Source organism: Hemiscyllium ocellatum, chromosome 23 (genome assembly GCF_020745735.1).
Source record: "Hemiscyllium ocellatum isolate sHemOce1 chromosome 23, sHemOce1.pat.X.cur, whole genome shotgun sequence".
Classification (NCBI taxonomy): domain Eukaryota; kingdom Metazoa; phylum Chordata; class Chondrichthyes; order Orectolobiformes; family Hemiscylliidae; genus Hemiscyllium; species Hemiscyllium ocellatum.
Window position 1 is genome coordinate 53,606,920 of NC_083423.1, and position 19,629 is coordinate 53,626,548.

Sequence of the window (19,629 nt, forward strand, 5' to 3'; positions counted from 1 at the left end):
ATGAAAAGGCACTTTATAACTCTTTCAGTCTTAGCATTAATTCCAACAATTATGAATCGTAACCTCTGGCCTCATTTTGCCGATTTTGATTGATCTCACTCATTTTTTTTCCACTTTCAGACAGTATCCATTCATCTACTCTTCATCTAGAAATATTTTCTGTTTCTTCACTCATCACATGACCATTCTCATCAATCTTTCACTGTCAATCCTTGTGTCATTTAATCTCTGTTCTTTTTTTTTAAATTTCAGATTTCTAATTGCACCAAAATTATGCTTTTCAGCTATTAGTGAAATTCAAACTCCTCCCCTTGGCCTGATTGTCATGGTCACAGGAAAGGCAGACTTGACTGTTCATTATCTGTTCTCTAATCTCTTTGTAAAGAACAGTGCAGTATTATTTCCACTGCTGTCTAATGAATGTAACATTTAAATCAGTCACTTTCAAATCCAACCCTTACTGGTTAAGATTACTATTGGTCCACAAAAGACTGAGATTGGGGATACTGGCAATGACCATGGATAGATGGCAGACATGCTAAACGATTATTTTCCTTCAGTGTTCACAGCAGAAAAGGAGGATAGCTTGCCCAGAAGTCGCAAGGAAATTAACAGAGGATCAGGGACAGGGTCTAAATAAAATTAGCGTAAGTAAATAATCAATAATGTGGAAATTAATGGAACAAAAAGTGAAAAATCCCTAGGACCTGATGGCTTTCATCCACAGGTGTTAAAGGAAGTAGCAGAGCATATTGCCGATGTCCTAATCATAATTCTTCAGACTTCCCTTTATTCCGGAGTTGCACCTCTCAATTGGAAATTTACTCCTATCTTTCTGCTCTTTCAGGAGGGTGACAGAAGGAAAGCAGGGAATTACAGACTAGTTAGCCTAACATCTGTGGTGGGGAAATTGTTGAAGTCTATAATCAAGGATAGGGTAACTGATCACTTTTTAAAATTTCAGTTTGTCGGAGAATCAGCATGGAATCAAAAAGGACATGGAAGATATAGAATATGGGGAAATAGACGGTGACATCTTGAAAAATGTCCATTTTATACGAGAGGAGGTGCTGGATATCTTAAAATGCAAAAAAGTGGATAACTCCCCAGGACCTGATCATATGTACTCTAGAACTCTGTGGGAAGCTAGGGAACTGATTGCTGGGCCCCTTGCTGAGATATTTGTATCATCGATAGTCACAGGTGAGGTGCCAGACTGGAGGTTGGCTAAAGTGGTGCCACTATTTAAGAAAGGTAAGGAAAAGCCAGGGAACTATGTATAGGTGAGCCTGGTGTCGGTGGTGGGCAAGTTATTGGAGGGCTTCCTGAGTGACAGGAGTTATAAAATCATGAGGGGCATGGGATAATTAGGGGTAAATAATCAAGGTCTTCACCCTGGGGAGTCCAGAACTAGAGGGCATAGGTTGAGGAGAAAACTTGTGATGGCAGAGAAAATTTAAAAGGGACCTAAGGGGCAATCTTTTCATGCAGGGGTGTGTGTGTGTGTGTGTGTGTGTGTGTGTGTGTGTGTGTGTGTGTGTAATGAGCTGCCAGAGGAAGTGGTGGAGGCTGGAACAATTACAATATTTAAAAGGCATCTGGTTGAATATATGAAAAGAAAGGGTTTAGAGTGATACGGGCCAAGTGCTGCCAGATGAGACGAAATTAGGTTAGGACATCTGGTCAGCACGGACGAGTTGGACCGAAGGGTCTGTTCCCAATGTGTATATCTTGTGACTCTGAGTTGCTATGACTGCTAACTCTGTAACCTTTTCCATCCCTGCAATCCACATAAATCACCTCCAATTCTGGCCTAAATGCCCCTCTGATTTCCACTGCAATGCTATTGGCAGCGGTGCTTTCAGCTGTCCAGGCTTTAAATCTCTGTATTTCCCTCCTTAATGCTGTCTCCCTCTCACCTCCTTTAAGACACTGATTAAAACCAGCTTCTCGATCAAGGTTTTGGTCACCTGTCCTAATATTCCCTTAACTGGTTCAGTGTCAAACTTTGTGAAGTACTTTGCGATTTTTTTCTAAACTATATTTAAAATACCAAATAAATACAAGTTGTAGTTGAAAGGCTACATGAAATATTTTATTGTAGATGTAAATGTCACAAATTTAGATACAAAACATCATGGAGGTGAATCAAAAACTGACATTGCTGGAGAAACTCAGCATCTGTGGGGAAAAAACAGAATTAACACTTTGAGTCTGGTGGCCCTTCTTCAGAACAGTTTTGTGTTTTATTTCCACAGATATTGCCAGACCTGCAGAGTTTCTCCAGCAATTTGTGTTTTTGAGTCAGACTTCCAGCATCGCAGTTCTTTGATTTATTATCTTATTATGGAAGTGACATACTTTGGCTGTATGCTTCCTATCACAGTCAAGGAGTTTTAGAACTTGAGATGCTTGAGAACTTAAATCACAGCTCATGCAACAGTGCTCTGTGGCGTAATGTTTAGGGCAAATCAAGGGATAATGAATTGGCAGCCTATTTCACACCACTTCACTCCTCTCTCCCACAATACCCCACATACCACTTTCATTTCCATTGACTTCAGGCTAATTTCAAACGCTCAACTCTTCATTCGATTGAGACGCTGAGTACTCTCAGTGAAAGCATACTAACCGCTGCTGCAATTCTTGCCCTCTCTTCTTCTTCAAGTCTCAGTTTCTCAAGTCTCTCTCGCTCCACACGTTCAGCTGCCAGCCTTATTTCCTCTGTCACATATGAAACGTTTGTTAGTTCTTGCAGGGAATATAAAGCTCTTCTCTCAACAGTGACGTGAGCATTTTAGATTTGTTTCACTCCTTTCAATTTACACGAACACCTTCATTGCTCTCTAACTAAATCCAGGTTAGTTTTTTGGGATGAACAAGGTTGTCTGGAGGAATGCATTTTTGTAGTTTGTACACTGTGGATTGCCATACTCATGTGACCTCTGATGTGGTTGCTTTCAATTTGGAGGCATGAAGGCAGAAGTCATTAAAGCCAGCACATGTAGCCAAATAACTTGCCACCCTATTTCCAGCATGGCTTCAACCAACATCCTATTGTTGGGATCGTTGAGACAGGGGCTCAGACACCTGGCCAAAACAAATCATGCCTGTGTGGTAATCAGCTGTACCAAACTGCAACAGAATATTGGTTCAAGAAGGTAGGTTATCAGTACCTTCTCCAGGACAACTAAGGATTGATGTAGCTTGCCAGAAAGATCCACATTCAAAGAAATAATTTAGAAAACTGGGTTCCAATAAAACGACACTTAACTGCAAGCCTTACTTTCACTTCATATTTTGTTGGTTTCAAAAGGCTGGCTAATGTTGAGACCTTTACTTTTAATTTTTTATTGGAACTGTGAGCTATGAATTGAAAGTGACCTTTGGATTATGAGCAGTCCAAAGGTCACTTGTTTTGTTCTTTTAAAAAAAGGAACAAGACAAATGATATTTGTTTGAAGGACATGACTTAAAATGTTGTTGTGGTTCTGTTGGCAGAGCTGGGAATTTGTGTTGCAGACGTTTCGTCCCCTGTCTAGGTGACATCCCCAGTGCTTGGGAGCCTCCTGTGAAGCGCTTCTGTGATATTTCCTCCGGCATTTATAGTGGTTTGTCTCTGCCGCTTCCGGTTGTCAGTTCCAGCTATCCGCTGCAGTGGTCGGTATATTGGGTCCAGGTTGATGTGCTTATTGATAGAATCTGTGGATGAGTGCCATGCCTCTAGGAATTCCCTGGCTGTTCTCTGTTTGGCTTGTCCTATAATTGTAGTGTCCCAGTCGAACTCATGTTGCTTGTCATCTGCATGTGTGGCTACTAAGGATAGCTGGTCGTGTCGTTTCGTGGCTAGTTGGTGTTCATGGATACGGATCATTAGCTGTCTTCCTGTTTGTCCTATGTAGTGTTTTGTGCAGTCCTTGCATGGGATTTTGTACACTACATTGGTTTTGCTCATGCTGGGTATCGGGTCCTTTGTTCTGGTGAGTTGTTGTCTGAGAGTGGATGTTGGTTTGTGTGCTGTTATGAGTCCTAGTGGTCGCAGCAGTCTGGCTGTCAGTTCGGAAATGCTCCTGACGTATGGTAGTGTGGCTAGTACTTTGGGTTGCAGCATGTCCTCATTCTGTTGTCTTTCCCTTAGGCATCTGTTGATGAAATTGCACGGGTATCCGTTTTTGGCAAATACATTGTATAGGTGTTCTTCTTCCTCTTTTTGCAGTTCTGGTGTACTGCAGTGTGTTGTACAATGTATTCGCCAAAAACGGATACCGGCGCAATTTCATCAACAGATGCCTAAGGGAAAGACAACGGAATGAGGACATGCCTCAACACAAAGGATTAGCCACACTACCATACACCAAGAGCATTTCCGAACTGACAGCCAGACTACTGTGACCACTAGGACCCATAACAGCACACAAACCAACAGCCACTCTCAGACAACAACTCACCAGAACAAAGGACCCGATACCCAGCATGAGCAAAACCAGCGTAGTGTACAAAGTCCCATGCAAGGACTGCACAAAACACTACATAGGACAAACAGGAAGACAGCTAACAACCCGCATCCATGAACGCCAACTAGCCACGAAACGACACAACCAGCTATTCTTAGTAGCCACACATGCAGATGACAAGCAACATGAGTTTGACTGGGCCAACACTACTATTATAGGACAAGTCAAACAGAGAACAGCCAGGGAATTCCTAGAGGCATGGCACTTATCCACAGATTCAATCAATAAGCACATCGACCTGGACCCAATATATCGGCCACTGCAAATGACAGCTGGAACTGACAACCGGAAGAGGCAGAGACAAACCACTATAAATGCTGGAGGAAACATCACAGAAGCGCTTCACAGGAGGCTCCTAAGCACTGAGGATGTCACCCAGACAGGGGACGAAACGTCTGCAACACAAATTCCCAGCTCAGCGAACAGAACCACAATAACGAGCACCCGAGCTACAAATCTTCTCACAAACTTTGAACATGATTTAAAAATTAGTTGTGAAGGGCTCTTGCCCAAAAAGTCATTTTCCTGCTCCTCGGATGCTGCCTGACTTGCTGTGCTTTTCCAGCACCACTCTAATCTAGACTCTAATCTCCAGCATCTGCAGTCCTCACTTTTGCCCTTAAAAATTAATTGCAGGTTGCTTTTTGTTCAAGGAGCACTAGGCATTTTGGTTCTGGAGATGCATTAAGCTCAAGTGTTAGCAGATGTTTGGATGTAAACAATGGCCATCACAGCATGGCTGATGCCAATCAGTCTAACAAACAGAATGTTAGAAAACTGAAAGAGAAAGCAAAGTTTGAACTGACTCTCAACAGTACCTTTTGGACAGGAGGGTTGTAGCTGTAAAGACTGTAGGACAGAGGTTTATTTGTTCCCTGGTTATCCTCCCATTATCATCTTATTGAAAGTTTGAAGAACTTTAGTTATAAGAATTCAATGTATATTCTTTGGAGCCTACTAGAACTGAATTGAATTTATTGTCACATGTACCAAGGGACAGTGAAAAGCTTTGTCTTACAAGCAACATGGACAGATCACAGAGTTAAATAGCATAGATACATAAATAAGTAAACAGCTGCAAAAACAAAAACACAGGTATAGGTGAATGTAAAGAGTTTTTGAGTCCATTCAGTATTCTAACAACAGTAGGTTAGAAACTTTCGAAACCAGCTGGTGCATGTGTTCAGGCTTCTATACCTTCTCCCCGATGGTAGAGGTTGTAGAAAAACATTGCCAGGATGGGGTGGATCTTTGAGAATGCTGGCGGCCCTTCCCTGACAGCAGGCCTGGTAGATGGATTCTATAGATGGGAGGTTGGCCTTTGTGATTGTCTGGGCCATGTTGCTATTTGCATTGATTGACATCTTCAGAAATCAAGCAAGATACAATTCTATATGGCTGTGATTCTACGCAACGTGGAAAAAGTTTATTGAAACAAGCCAATTACAACTATTTTTCTTTAAATCATAGAATCTCTACAGAATGAAAACAGGCCCTTCAGTCCAACAAGTCTGCACAGATCCTCCAAAGATTAACCTACCCAGACATATTCCCCTATCCTATTACAATACATTTACCCCTGACTAATGCATCTAACCTACATATCCCTGGACACTATGAGCAATTTAGCATGGCCAACTTACATAACCTGCATATGTTTGGATTGTGGGATGAAACTGGAGCATGCAGACGAAATCCACGCAGACACAGGGAGAATGTGCAAACTCCACATAGACAGTCGCCCAAGGCTGGAATCAAACCTGGGTCCCTAGCGCTGAGAGATAGCAGTGCTAACCACTGAGCCATCATGTCGTCCATATTTCAAATGTATCCCATAATTCGGTCTACCTGTGTGTCTATGTGTGAATGAGGGCTTCGATCAAAGAAGATCAGGTTTAAATCATAGACATTAATTAGATTATCTTGTTATTTAACTTTGTTCAGCTAAAGCTATTAAATTAATCAGAAATTGTTAATTCTTTTGTTTAGGCTATAGACTTGGTGTTTGGTGTCAGTTATTCACAAAGTCTGATTAGGATCAATTTTGACAATCGTTGAATGTTTCAGTTTTACTGTGGAGTGGGGAATCTGATTTGATCTGGCTATCAGTTTTTGTGTCATAATATTGAATCTCAACTGGATTCGAACCAGGATCTGATTTTATTTTCAACTAACATAACTTATAAGAGAAAATATGATGGCATTCATCTGCCAGCATTTTTTCCCTCCTACCAGAATATGTCAGGAGATCAGTTGCTTACCAGATGGGCAAATTTACTTTCAATTCTATTATTATTGGGACTGTTCAACAAATGACTCCAAATTGTTTATAACCACTAAAATATGGATGAGATCAGGCCAACAACCTGCCACCTGGTGCCATGACTTAACCTTGTGGCCAGTTGTCCAAATGGCACCAGGAAGTACCAGAATTTTTGCGGAAATGACACAAATTCCTTAACCCACAGATAGGTATCAGGACAGAGCTGTATACAGATGTGCATTTCACCAGGCCAGCAAAAATATATATCGGTGAATTTTGAAGGCATCGTTTTGAGGGTTTCTGTTGGGTATTTTTCTTCCGACATTACTCAAAGCTTTCCTTGTCTAAATTGCACTGATGTTCTCATTTGTTTTTGGGATGTGCACAATAACAATATGATAGAAATTCACAATTGATTTTAAACATAAAAAGCATCCATCAAACTATAATTTTGTTATGAAGAACCAAATATTGATTCACTGATGTCCTTTAGGGAAGGAAACCTGACCTACTTAGCCAATCTGGTCTCTATGTGACTCCACTCTCACTTCAGATTTGGTGAGTTTTAACTGTCTTCTGCTGTAGTCATGCAAGTCACTCAGATGTCTCAGAAAATTATTCCAAGATAAAGGCCCTGCAACATCTTTCTCAGGCCAACTAGGTTTAAGCAAAAAAATACCAACCTTGCCATTTGAAGCTGACAACACAATAATTAACTAAAAACAAAAGGAGCTTTACCCTCTTCCAAGCGTTTCCTCTCTTCCTCTTGTCTGAGGAGTTTTTCTTCAGATCTGGTAAGTCTTTGACCCTTAGCCGAGCTCATAATGGAGGACTTGAAAGAAATATATGCCAACAGAACATATGTTTTATACAATTGAAAGTCAAAACAGTAATCTCTCAGACAAAATGTGTGTTTGGTACAACAACAGTACAGAAACACAATAAAAACCTTCTAAACTTCATATTTTGACATTTAGAATTTGGTTTAAAACTGGGTGGAATGTGATACAAAAGTCACATTAATCGCTAAATTTTCCTTTCTTTAGGTCCCACAAAACTTACACCCCAAGAGTACCCTCTTTCTGTTCTAAGGATTAGGAAATAACTACAATGTCTGGAGACATTTCCTGTGATCTAAAAGGAAAATCATTGTATTATACATTTGTACATATGTGTAACATTCCACTAGACTTTTAAATGATTGAAATTCTAAATATATGGTGAAATATGTTTGCTAGCAGATTTATATTAGGAGGAATATTTTAAACACATTCTACATAGGAAAATAAGATTTCATTAGCAGAAAATTGAAGTTTTACCTAACTTACATAATTTTAGCACTGCACTCCGTGCTCAAATTCCAGAATGATTATCAATATGAACAGGGCAAACAATCCCAATTATGGGAAATATACTTATATGATTATGCTACAAAAGTTTGCAGGCCATGTGCAACATCCTGTGTTGTGCTGGCCACCTGGGGGATAAATGAGTGTCACCCTTCAGTATCTTTGAACCAGCACAAAAACTCCATCTCATTCCCTTGTTGATAGAATTGTTCTCTACTCATCATCACAATCTTTCAGGATGCCAACTGTTGTTCATTGATTCAATATTCAATTCCTTACCCGCATTTGTTTAACTCCAGCCATACTGCTTATAAAGAAAAATGAAGAACAATTTTGTTTTGGAATACTCTTTACAAAAGTAGCATCTTGAAAAAAGGGACTACCCATACAAGGAAATCTTTCACTCTTCTATGTTTAGCATGAATGAAGCCAACTACAAATAAGGACACTGTAAAAAGTACATAACTAAAGATAAAAAGCAGTCACTTTGAAATAGCAATGCAGTTTTGCTCATGCAGATTGATTGAATGGCTGCCAGTGATGATCAATGGGCATCACCTACTGCCATCTAATCTGGTGACTCAAAAGTGATCTATTTTATTAAGAAAGCGGTGTAATCCTGGAGGAGTTGAGATTAATATCAGCGTAAACAAATTCTTTCACAAAAAGATTCTGGTACTTCTAACTCATAAGACATTGCAAAATTAATGGAGAGTTAGAACCTTTCATTTTCCAACATTAGTATAGTTAACAGCTTTTATTAATGCCATTCTTTCCAAAATGCAGCTTCTCACCTCCTCACATGCACACATGCCTGGTAAACGTAAATGTGAGAATCTGACAGCTGTACTAAAAAAAGTCTAAATCGCTAATGTTTTTTCAACACACTACCACTATACCTGCCTGTTGTCATACCATTTGTTTCCTTCTTTGCTTTGGCGGCTGGCACCATAAAGAGAAGAAAAGAGAATTTGTGAGATATTTTGAAAAGAATCAGAATAGTTTAAAAGTTTCTCAAGCTCTAAACCTGTATACATAGAAAAGACAAAACTAAACAAGTTTATAAGACTGGATTTATACTGCAGTGTGATTGATACCAGGAGAAGGTGATGCCTTAATACATGAGACCTCATACCTCAGTTCTTTGGTTTGTGTTACACTCATCATTATTCAATTATCACTTTATGTGTTGATGTACACCAAAAACAATGTTGCAGGGATGCAAAACAACAGCAGTATAAATGGAGCCTAAAACACGATTTTAAATCAGCAGTCTGTAGTCTGGTTTACCAACCATTAAAATAAAACATTTTCTCTTCAACAGCATTCTTTTAAGCAAAGGAATTTATAAAAAGAATGGAGCTGTCTGTTCAGTCAAAAACATCCCAGCAAAGACTAGTCCACTTATTCATTCTGTTGTCATGAAGTGCTTTCAATATGTATACTGAAGACTGTAATTTTTGAAAACTGGATTTCATTTAACTTTTATATTAAGAATATATCTAATAAGAAGCAAATGATGAATACTGCAACATCTTTCAATTATTCTTTTTCAAGAATTTAGAACAGTTGAGATCATTCAACCTGCGTACCCTACTGCGTAATTGGGAAAAAAATTAAAATTAAATTGCACTTATATAGCAACTTTCACAAACTCAGTATGTGCTTTACATACAATGAAATAATCACTGCCATGATATCGAGAAACTTTCACACAGCAAGGTCCCACAAGGAACAATGAAAAGCAGTTTCTGTAACATTTATTAAGGAATAAATATTGTTCAAGAAATTAGGAAAATCCTGTTTGTCAAACCAATTAGAATGTTTTTTTTCCAATTCTAGGAAGGAGATAAGCCACCTATGGTTAACTAGGAAAGTTGAGAATAGTATCAGATTGAAAGAAAAACATACAACGTAGCAAAGATTAGTGGTAAGACACAGAATTGGGAAAGTTTTAAATGTCAGCAAAAATATTAAAGAGGGAGAAGTTAAACTTGCAAGTAATATCAAACCTACAGCAATAACTTCTTAAAGTATATAAGAAGGTACAAAGAGGCCAAAGTTAATATGGACCCTTTAGAAAACAAGGCAGGGGAAATAACAATGGGGTTGATAAAGTGTCATGCTGGAAAAAGCACAACAAGTCAGGCAGCATCCAAGGAGCAGGAGAGTCGATGTTTTGGACATGACCCTTCATCAGGACTGGAGATGGGGAAGGGGGCTGAGAAATGGGGAGTGGAGTTAGGGGAAAGGTAGGTGGAATGGCGATAAGTGGGTGCAGGTAGGAGGTGATTGTGATAGGTCAGTAGGAAGTGTGGAGTGGATAAGTGGAAAGGAAGATGGATAGGTAGGTGGAACAAGAGGATGGTGCTGGTGGAGGATTAGATCTGGGTGGGGGGGGGGGGGGGGGAGAGAGATTTGGAAACTGGTGAATTCAGTGTTGAGGCCATGTGGTTGTAGGTTCTCAAGGCAGAAGATGTTCCTCCTCCAGTTTGCGGATGGCCTTGTTTATGCAGTGGAGGAGGTCCAGAACGGACATGTCATCAGGGAAAGTGGGAGGGGAGTTGAAGTGGATGGCCACCAGACAGGGTTAGTTGGTGCGTACAGACTAGGGATGTTCCCTGAACCATTTTGCAAGTTTGCACTTCATCTCGCCGATGTAGGGGAGACCAGATCGAGAGCAACGGTGCAATAAGTGAGGTTCGAGTAAATCTCTGCAGGATTTGGAATGATCCTTTGGGGCCTTGGATGGAGGTGATGGGGGAGGTGTGGGCATAAATTTTGCATGTGTTGCAGCAGCAGGGAACGATACCAATTAGGGAGAAGGGGTTGGTGGCGAGTGTGGGTGGACCTAATGAGGGAGTCGCAGAGGGAACAGTCCCTATGGAGTACCAATTAGGATGGGGAGGGAAATATATATTTGGTGATGGGATCTGACTGTAGTGGTGAAAATGGGAGGATGATGCGCTGAATTTGGAGATTAGTGGGGTGGAATGTGAGGACCAGACAGATTCTATCTTTGGCATCACATGGAAGGGAAAATTACAGTCCTTGAAGTAGGAGGATATCTGGGATGTCCTGCAGTGAAAATAATCATCCTGGGAGCAGATACGCTGGAGGCAGAGGAATTGGGCGTGGGGGATTGTGTTTTTACAGGAGGGAGAGTGGAGGAAGTGTACTCAAGGTGGCTGTGGAAGTTGGTGGGTTAGTCAGTCACTAAAGACAGAGGAGGAGAGGCCCAGGAAGGGGAGAGAGGTGTCAGAGATGGTCCAGCTGAATTTGAGTGGAAGATGTTGGTGTAGTGGATGAACTCTTCAAGCTCTTTGTGGGAACACAAGGCAGTGCAGATACAGTCATCGATGTAGCAGAAGAAAAGGTGATATAGCTGTGGAAGAGAGACTGTTCCATGTATCTTAGGAAGAGGCAGGTATAGCTAAGACCCATGTGGGTACCCATAGCCACCCCACTGGTTTGTAGGAAGTGGGAGGATTCAAAGGAAAAGTTGTTTAGGTTAAAGATCAGTTTTGCCAATCGAATGAGAATGTCAGTGGAGGGGGACTGTTTGGGTCGGTGGGAAAGAAAGAAATAAAGGGCTTTTAGGCTTTCCTCATGGGGGATACAGGTGTAGAGGGACGGGAAGACCATGGTGAAGGTGAAGTGTTGGGGGCCAGGGAATCAGACATCATGGAGGCGGTGAAGGGTGTAGGTGGTGTTTTGAATGTGTGTGAGGAGTTCCTGGACGAAGGAGGACAGGACAGGGTCGAGATAAGTGGAAATGGGTTCAGTGGGGCAGGAACAGGCAGAGACAATTGGTCAACCGGGGCAGTCAGGCTTGTGGATTTTGGGTAAGAGATAGAACTGGGTGGTGCAGGGTTGGGGAGCTACTAGGTTGGAGGCTGTGGATGGGAGATCACCTGAGGTGATAAGGTTGTGATCTCCTCTACATTGGAAAGTCTGAGCGCAAACTCGCGGAACGGTTCAGGGAACATCTCTAGTCTGTGTGCATCAATCAATCCCATCTGCCGGTGAACATCCACTGCAACTCCCTCTATCATTTCTCCTTGAACACGTCCAAACTGGGACTCTTCCATTGCCTAAACAAGGCCTCCTGCAAACTGGAGGAAGAACACCTTGAGAGCCAACAACCACATTGCCTCAACATAGATTTCATCAGTTTCCAAATCTCCCCTCCTTTCACCACATCCCAGATCCCATCCTCCAACTCAGCACCGCCCTCTTGACCTAACCTACCTCTCCATCTTCCTTCCCAACTATCTGCTTCACACTTCCTAAAGACCTATCACAATCACATCCTACCTGCACCCACTTATTGCAATTCCACCTACCTTTCCCCTAACCCCACCTCACCTCCCCTCAGCTATTTCTCAGCCCCCTTCCCCATCCCTAGACCTGATGAAAGGTCATGCCCAAAACATCAACTCTCCTGCTCCTTGAATGCTGCCTGACTTGCTGTATTTTTTCCAATGCCACATTTTTATCGACTCTGACCCTCCAGTATCTGTGGTCCTCACTGTCTCCTATGGCACAGAAACCGAATAAATACTTTCCATCAGTCATCACAGTAGAAGTCATGAATAGCATGCCAAAATTACTAAATGATCAAGAGACAAAAGGAGGAAAGGAAAAATATACAGTAACTGTCACTAAAGAAAAAAGTGCTGGGGAAGCTAAAGGGTTAAAGACTTGGTGGGATGTATCCTAGGATATTAAAGGATGTAGCTACAGAGATAGTGAATACACTGGTAATAATCTTCCAGGATTTTGGAAATATCGTATGGATTGGTAAATTGGAAAATAATGGTAACACCTTTATTTAAAAGGGGAAGGAGACAAAAATATAATTATAGGCCAGTCAGCTCAATGTATATTATTGGGAAAATGTTAGTCTATTATAAAAGACTCTAAATAGCATTTAGAAATACATAATGTGATCAAGCAGAGTCAGTATGGCTTCACAAAGTGGAAATCATGTCTGACAAATTTATTAGAATTCCTTGAGGTAATAAGCTGGATAAAATAGAAAGCAGTGGATGTTTGGATTTTCAGAAGGCATTAGATAAGTGTCATGTATGAGGCTACTTAATACGATAAGAGCCTATGGTGTTGGAGGTAATCTATTAAAATGGATAGAGGATTGGTTAACTAATTAAAGACAGGGAGCCATTTTCAGGGTGGCAACTTGTAACTGGTTAGTGTACCACATGGATTAGAATTAATTGCAATATATATTAGTGACTTGGGTTTTGAGAATGAATGCACAATAGCCAAGTTAGTGGATGACACAAAAGTAGGTGAGAAGGCAAGTCATGAGGATGACACAAAGAAACTATCAGCTGAGGTTACCATGAAGGACCCTTCTTCTTTACTGAGGCATGGTAAGCCTCAGGTTAAACCACAATCAGTTGTCTCATGGCACGGTGGCACAGTGGTTAGCACTGCCGCCTCACCCGGTTCAATTCCTGTCTCAGGCGACTGACTGTGTGGAGTTTGCACATTCTCCCCATGTCTACGTGGGTTTCCTCTGGGTGCTCCGGTTTCCTCCTACATTCCAAAAATGTGCAGATTAGGTGAATTGGCCATGCTAAATTACCCATAGTGTTAGGTGAAAGGGTAAATGTAGGGGAATTGGTCTGGGTGGGTGGCGGGTTGGTGTGGACTTGTTGGGCCGAAGGGCCTGTTCCCACACTGTAAGTAATCTAATCTAATCTAATGAGACAGCAGCATTTGATATGGTAGAACTACAGTTACACATGACATAGACAGCTCAATCGAGTAGGCAAACATTTGGCAGCTAGAATATAATGTGCAAAAATGTGACATTATGCAGTTTGGCAGAAAGGATAAGGGAGCTGGATGTTATGTAAATGGAGAAAGACTGCAAAAAAGCTACCGCACAGAATGATATGGGAGTCCCAATGCTTAAATCACAAAAAATCTCACTTAAAAGTTCTGTAGGTAATAGGGAAGCAATTGAAAATTGGTCTTTATTTAAAGAGGAAGAAGTACAAAAATAGAGCATTAGTCAGACTATAGCTGGAAAACAGTAAATAATCTTGGGCCCATTACCTAAGGAAAGATATACTGGCATTGAAGGCAGACCGAAGAAGGTTCACTAGGCTGATCCTGAATATGGAGGGACTGTTTTATGAGGAGAGATTAAATAGAATGGGTCTGTACTCATTGGAATTTAGAAGAATGAGTGGTGACTTTATTGAAACATAAAAGATTTTAAGGGTGCTTAACAAGGTAGATGTGAAAAGATTATTTTCTACTTTGGGAGAGTTTCGGATCAGAGATATAATCTCAGAATAATGGGTCGACCTTTTAAGGCAGAGATAAGGAAAAATTTAATTTCTCAGATGGTGGACAATGTGTGGACTTCTTTACAGCAGAGGACTATAGAGGCTGGGCCATTAATTATACTCAAGGCTGAGATGGATAGGTTTTTAATTATTAAGAGAATCAGGGAAAAGGGAGAAAACTGGATTGGAGGATTATCAGATCAGTCATGATATTGTATGGCAGAGTGGACTCAGGTGGGCTGAATGACCTGTTGCTATGTCTTATGGTCTTTTTGAAGATGTCTCTGGCAGGGTAGGTAAAGGGAAACATGTGAAAGTAGTATATTTATATTTTCCAAAAGATGTGGTACTACTGGACAGCTTGTTACTCAAAATAATGGGTCGTTGGGGTTGGTGGTAATTTGAAAGTGTGGAACATGCTTGATTTAAAAGACAGGCAACAGGGTTCAAATTAATGAGTCATTCTCAGAATTACAAGTTGAGGCTTTACTCCTGCTCCTATTTCATGGCTGGTAGCCTCAGGATTCAAATAACAAACCAAATACTGCAGGTGAAAGTCGAAAAACATGAGACTCTGTGTAGATCAATGGCATTACATTAGAATTGGAAAAGGTTTCTCAATTATTAGGTGTCAAGAAAGCATAAAGGCACAGAAAAGGAGGAGAGAAAAAAAGAAAAGGTAAGGTTCGTAATAACATATAAGGCAGGAAAGATCAAATGACTAGATAATGACGGAAGGTGGAATTTAACAAAATTTGTCTGGGGTAAGAATGATTGGTATTCACAGAATCATGATAGCAGTTGTCTGAAACAATGTACACATGCGAGTTAAGATCTGAAATTGTTGAATTCAATGTTAAGCCTCAGCGTTAAAACTCTTCACCGACTTCCTGACTAAACTCTCCAACAACTGATGCTCGGTCAATAGTTAATTTTAAAACTGAAGATGATAGGTTAGTGCTTAAAAGTTGTTCAATAATATAGGGATAAGAATGATAAATAGAGATAGGCCACAGAACTGCCATGACCCCAGTGTTGAGACCCTTCACAGTCTTCCACATTAAACATTTTTGTAAGAATCCCTGCAGTGTGGAAACAGGCCATTCATCCCAATGGGTCCACACCAACCCTCCAAAGTGCCCCCCCCCCCAACCCAGCAATTTCAGACCTTAACTTTTGCTACTATTTTTTGCAGACTATCGCAGATCATAGAAAATCATAGAATCCCTACAGTGTGGAAGTAGGCCATTCAACCCATTCATTCCACACTGACCCACCCCATTCATATAACCCTACATTTTCCTTGGCTAACTCACCTACCCTGAGCATCCCTGGAGACGATGGGCAATTTAGCTTGGCCAATCCACCTAACCTGCACATCTTTGTACGAGCATCTTTGGCAGTGATCCTGCTATCCATATTTACACTTCCTCACAGTCTTTTTTTGCATGTCCCATTACCATCTCCTTTTGCCTTACACCACCATCATTTGCCTTGTTAATTAATCAAACCTCACCCTCCAAGCTCTCCCAGACTTATCATTATATTCTTTATCAATCTCATCATCTCCAGTCCCTCAACCTTTCTGTGCATCAATACATGCTTAGGACCTTTTATACATCAAACTTTTAACAGCTTGGACAAAAGGTCATCAACCTGAAATGTTAGTTCTATTTCAGTACAGATGCTGCCTGATCTATTGAATGTTTCCAACATTTTCTGCTTCAATTTCAGATTTCAAGCCTGTATTTATGTTTGAGCATTGTAGTGAGAGGTTGCATGACACTTTTTTCAAGCACATCTACACATAATGGGCGTATCTTAAAACTGCGTTTGTAATTCGTTTGTGAGATGTGGGTGTCGCTGGCTGGCCAGCACATATTGTCAGTCCCTAGTTGCTCGAGATGGTAATAGTGAGCTGCATTTTTGAGCCGGTGCAGTCCACATGCTGTAGGTAGACCCACAATACCCTGAGGTAGGGAATTTCAGGATTTTGGCCCAGTGACAGTGAAGGAACAGCAATATATTTGCAAGTCACAATGTTGAGTGACTTGGAAGGGAACTTTAGGTGGTGGTGTTTCCATGTATCTGTTGTCCTTGTTCTTCTAGATGGAAATGGTCAATGCGATTTTCAAGGCAGCCAGGGTCAAGGTGAACGCAATAAAAGTGAAGACCAGAGACAGTGTCAATACTAGTGCAAAGTTTAATTGGTGTAGAAAAACAGCTTGAAATCTTTCACTAGCTAGAGTCTTTAATATACTCCTTGTTACCTTGTTCTCCTGTATAAAGTATATTACTGTATATTGTTTCTGGGAATGTAGTTCTGTTCGGATTGATTCAGTGACTGCATATTCTCTGCCTCACAGACTGAATTATATTCAGCTCCTTGTATCTGCCCACCATTCAAACAGTTTGTGACAGATCTGTACCTTAAATTCATTGTCCATACCATTTAAGATCATTACACTTATTTAACAAAAATCTGCAGGAGTACAGTACATAACTAGAAATTCACATCAGCTAAAAGGGAGGTTATTTAGCCTTTTATGCCCATACTGCCATACAATGAAATTATGGCTATCATGTGACCTACTTCCATTTATGATCCTTTTCCCTACATAATTTAACAGCAACCTATCACCCTCAGTTTTAAAATGAACTACATTTCACATCAATTGCTACACAGTTCCAAGCTTCCACTATTATTGAGAAGAGTTTCCTAATTTCACTCTTGAAAGATCTGTTTAGACTAGACTCATCAACCCTATCAGTTCCCGTTGATAGTTCCAAAATTGAAGTCAATAATCCCTGCATTTTTGAAAATCCAAGGAATGCAACACCAGTTTGACAGATATCTCTTCACAATTCAATGCTTGGAATTCAGGTGTAATTCTGGTCAATCAGCATTGCACATCTTCATGATCAATATCTCCTTTCTAAGGCATGGTGCCCAGAATGATTCATATGTTGCCTGAACATTGCATTGTATAACTGAAGCATGAATTCTGCCCCTTTATGTCATAGTCCTCCAGATGTAAAGACTAAAATTCCATGAACCTTTTTGATTATTATCTGTCCTTGTACATGCCATTTAAATTACCCATGTATATGGATTCTGCACCTTTCCTCCCCCACTCCCCCCAAAAAAACGTTCTTTCAATCTCCTTTCTTGTAACTTTTTGCCATTTGGAAACTATCTTATTCTATCCTTTTTAAAACCAAATTAGACAATCTTATATTTTCTCACATTGGTATGTATTTGCCACAATTTTAGCCATTCATTCAATTGTAATTTTATACTTCTATCCACTCTGCTTATAAATCCATCATATTTCTATCATTGGTAGGTTTAGATATGTAGCCTCCAATCCTATTAGTTAGGTTATTAACATTTGGGTCCATAGCACATATCCAAATATTCTGCCTTACTTTGCACTTGTTCAGGGGACATAGGGTGCTGTTCACTGGAACAGTAATGACTGCCCATTCCTGATTGCGCTTGTACTGAATTGCCTTACCAGGATATATAAATATCAACTATGTAGCTGTGGGTCTGGAGCCACAGACCAGGGAAGGACTAAATATTTCCTTTCCTAATGAAGTTAGTGAACCAGATCTTTTTTTGACAATCAACAATAGTTACAAAGTGATCATTAGTGTTCTAATTGAAGTTATTGAAATTTTGCTATGTTCAATGGTGATTGGAGAACCCATGTCCCAAATGCATTTGCCTGGATCTCTGAATTACAGGTCTGGTGATATGCCACCACCAACACGTAACCATTATTCCGCACTCTCTTGTCCCATGTGGCTCAGCCAATTGTCTAGCTGGGTCAACAGCTTGCCCTCACTTCCGTGATCTTCAGCTGTAACTAATTCCTGGATTTTAGCAAAAGCCTTCTGGAAATCATAGAAATAACATCCCCTGAATCAGAAATTGTGTTCATAACTTGGCAAATCCTTCCAACGTGTGCTAGAGGCAGGCAAAAAGAGTGACAGAGATTCCTGGCCAAACATGCAATAGTGTTGGAGCCTCTATCATGCTATATTTGGCTCGAGACTATAACATATTTGGAAATGCATGTGTTGCCTGAGCAACCCAGACTCATTGAAATATATGCTGAAAATGTGTTGCTGGTTAAAGCACAGCAGGTTAGGCAGCATCCAAGGAACAGAAAATTCGACGTTTCGGGCCAGAGCCCTTCATCATTGAAATATATGACATGGAATATATGTACACTATATATCTACATTATACAAGTAGTATTAAACCAACGCAATATTAATATTAAGCTATTTCTTACAATTAATATCAAACTGCTGTACTATTGTTATTAAAGTATGTTATGATATTAAAACGTGTGATGTAGTGAGAAGACAGGAGGTCACAATTTTAATATGTTAGACCAATGTTGACATATTGACATTAAACTACGTTACAGTACTGATATTAAACCATGTTGTAATATTGATATTAAACCATGTTGTAATACTGATATTGAACCATGGTGTAATACTGATATTAAACCATGTTGTAATATTGATATTAAACCATGTTGTAATACTGATATTGAACCATGGTGTAATACTGATATTAAACCATGTTGTAATACTGATATTAAACCATGTTGTAATACTGATATTGAACCATGTTGTAATACTGATATTGAACCATGTTGTAATACTGATATTAAACTATGTTGTAATACTGATATTGAACCATGGTGTAATACTGATATTAAACTATGTTGTAATACTGATATTAAACTATGTTGTTGCCATGAAACTGGGGAGGAGAGCAGTAAAAAATAGGGAACCTCACAACTTTTGAAAAGAACTTAAATGAGCTCTTGAAATATGATAACGCTATGGGGCCAGGTGCTGGAAAGTGGGTCTGCTGTAGACTGAGAGCGGTTTTCATTTGTCGCCAGGTACTGGATGGGCCGACGGGCCTCTCCCGTACAGTATGATTCATATAATAATATTTAAATTAAAACATGTCCCTCCCTGCTTAAACTCACCATCGTGGCTTCTTGTTCCAGGAGTTGGTTTACAACAAAGACAGACAGTGCCCGCTATATCTGCGGACACAGGGGGAGGGGAGAAGGGCAGGCCGCGTTGCTAGGGACAAGCTTGTTTACCGCGGCTCCGTTGCTGGGAGACGCGCCCGGCCTCACGGC

General features: G+C 40.4%; 1 protein-coding gene across 1 annotated transcript in view; it reads right to left on the reverse strand.

Annotated features, from left to right (window-relative positions):
* The window catches only part of dnai7 (dynein axonemal intermediate chain 7), an 84,334-nt gene extending 64,789 nt beyond the window's left edge, over positions 1–19,545 (reverse strand). The window contains exons 1-3 of the mRNA XM_060843073.1: positions 19,471–19,545; positions 7,516–7,609; positions 2,612–2,724 (exon numbers count right to left, since the gene is read on the reverse strand). Of these exons, the coding sequence (XP_060699056.1) occupies positions 2,612–2,724; positions 7,516–7,609; positions 19,471–19,473 (210 nt within the window). The 5' untranslated portion in view covers positions 19,474–19,545. The remainder of the gene's footprint in view (positions 1–2,611; positions 2,725–7,515; positions 7,610–19,470) is intronic.
* Between the last annotated feature and the right edge of the window lie 84 nt (positions 19,546–19,629).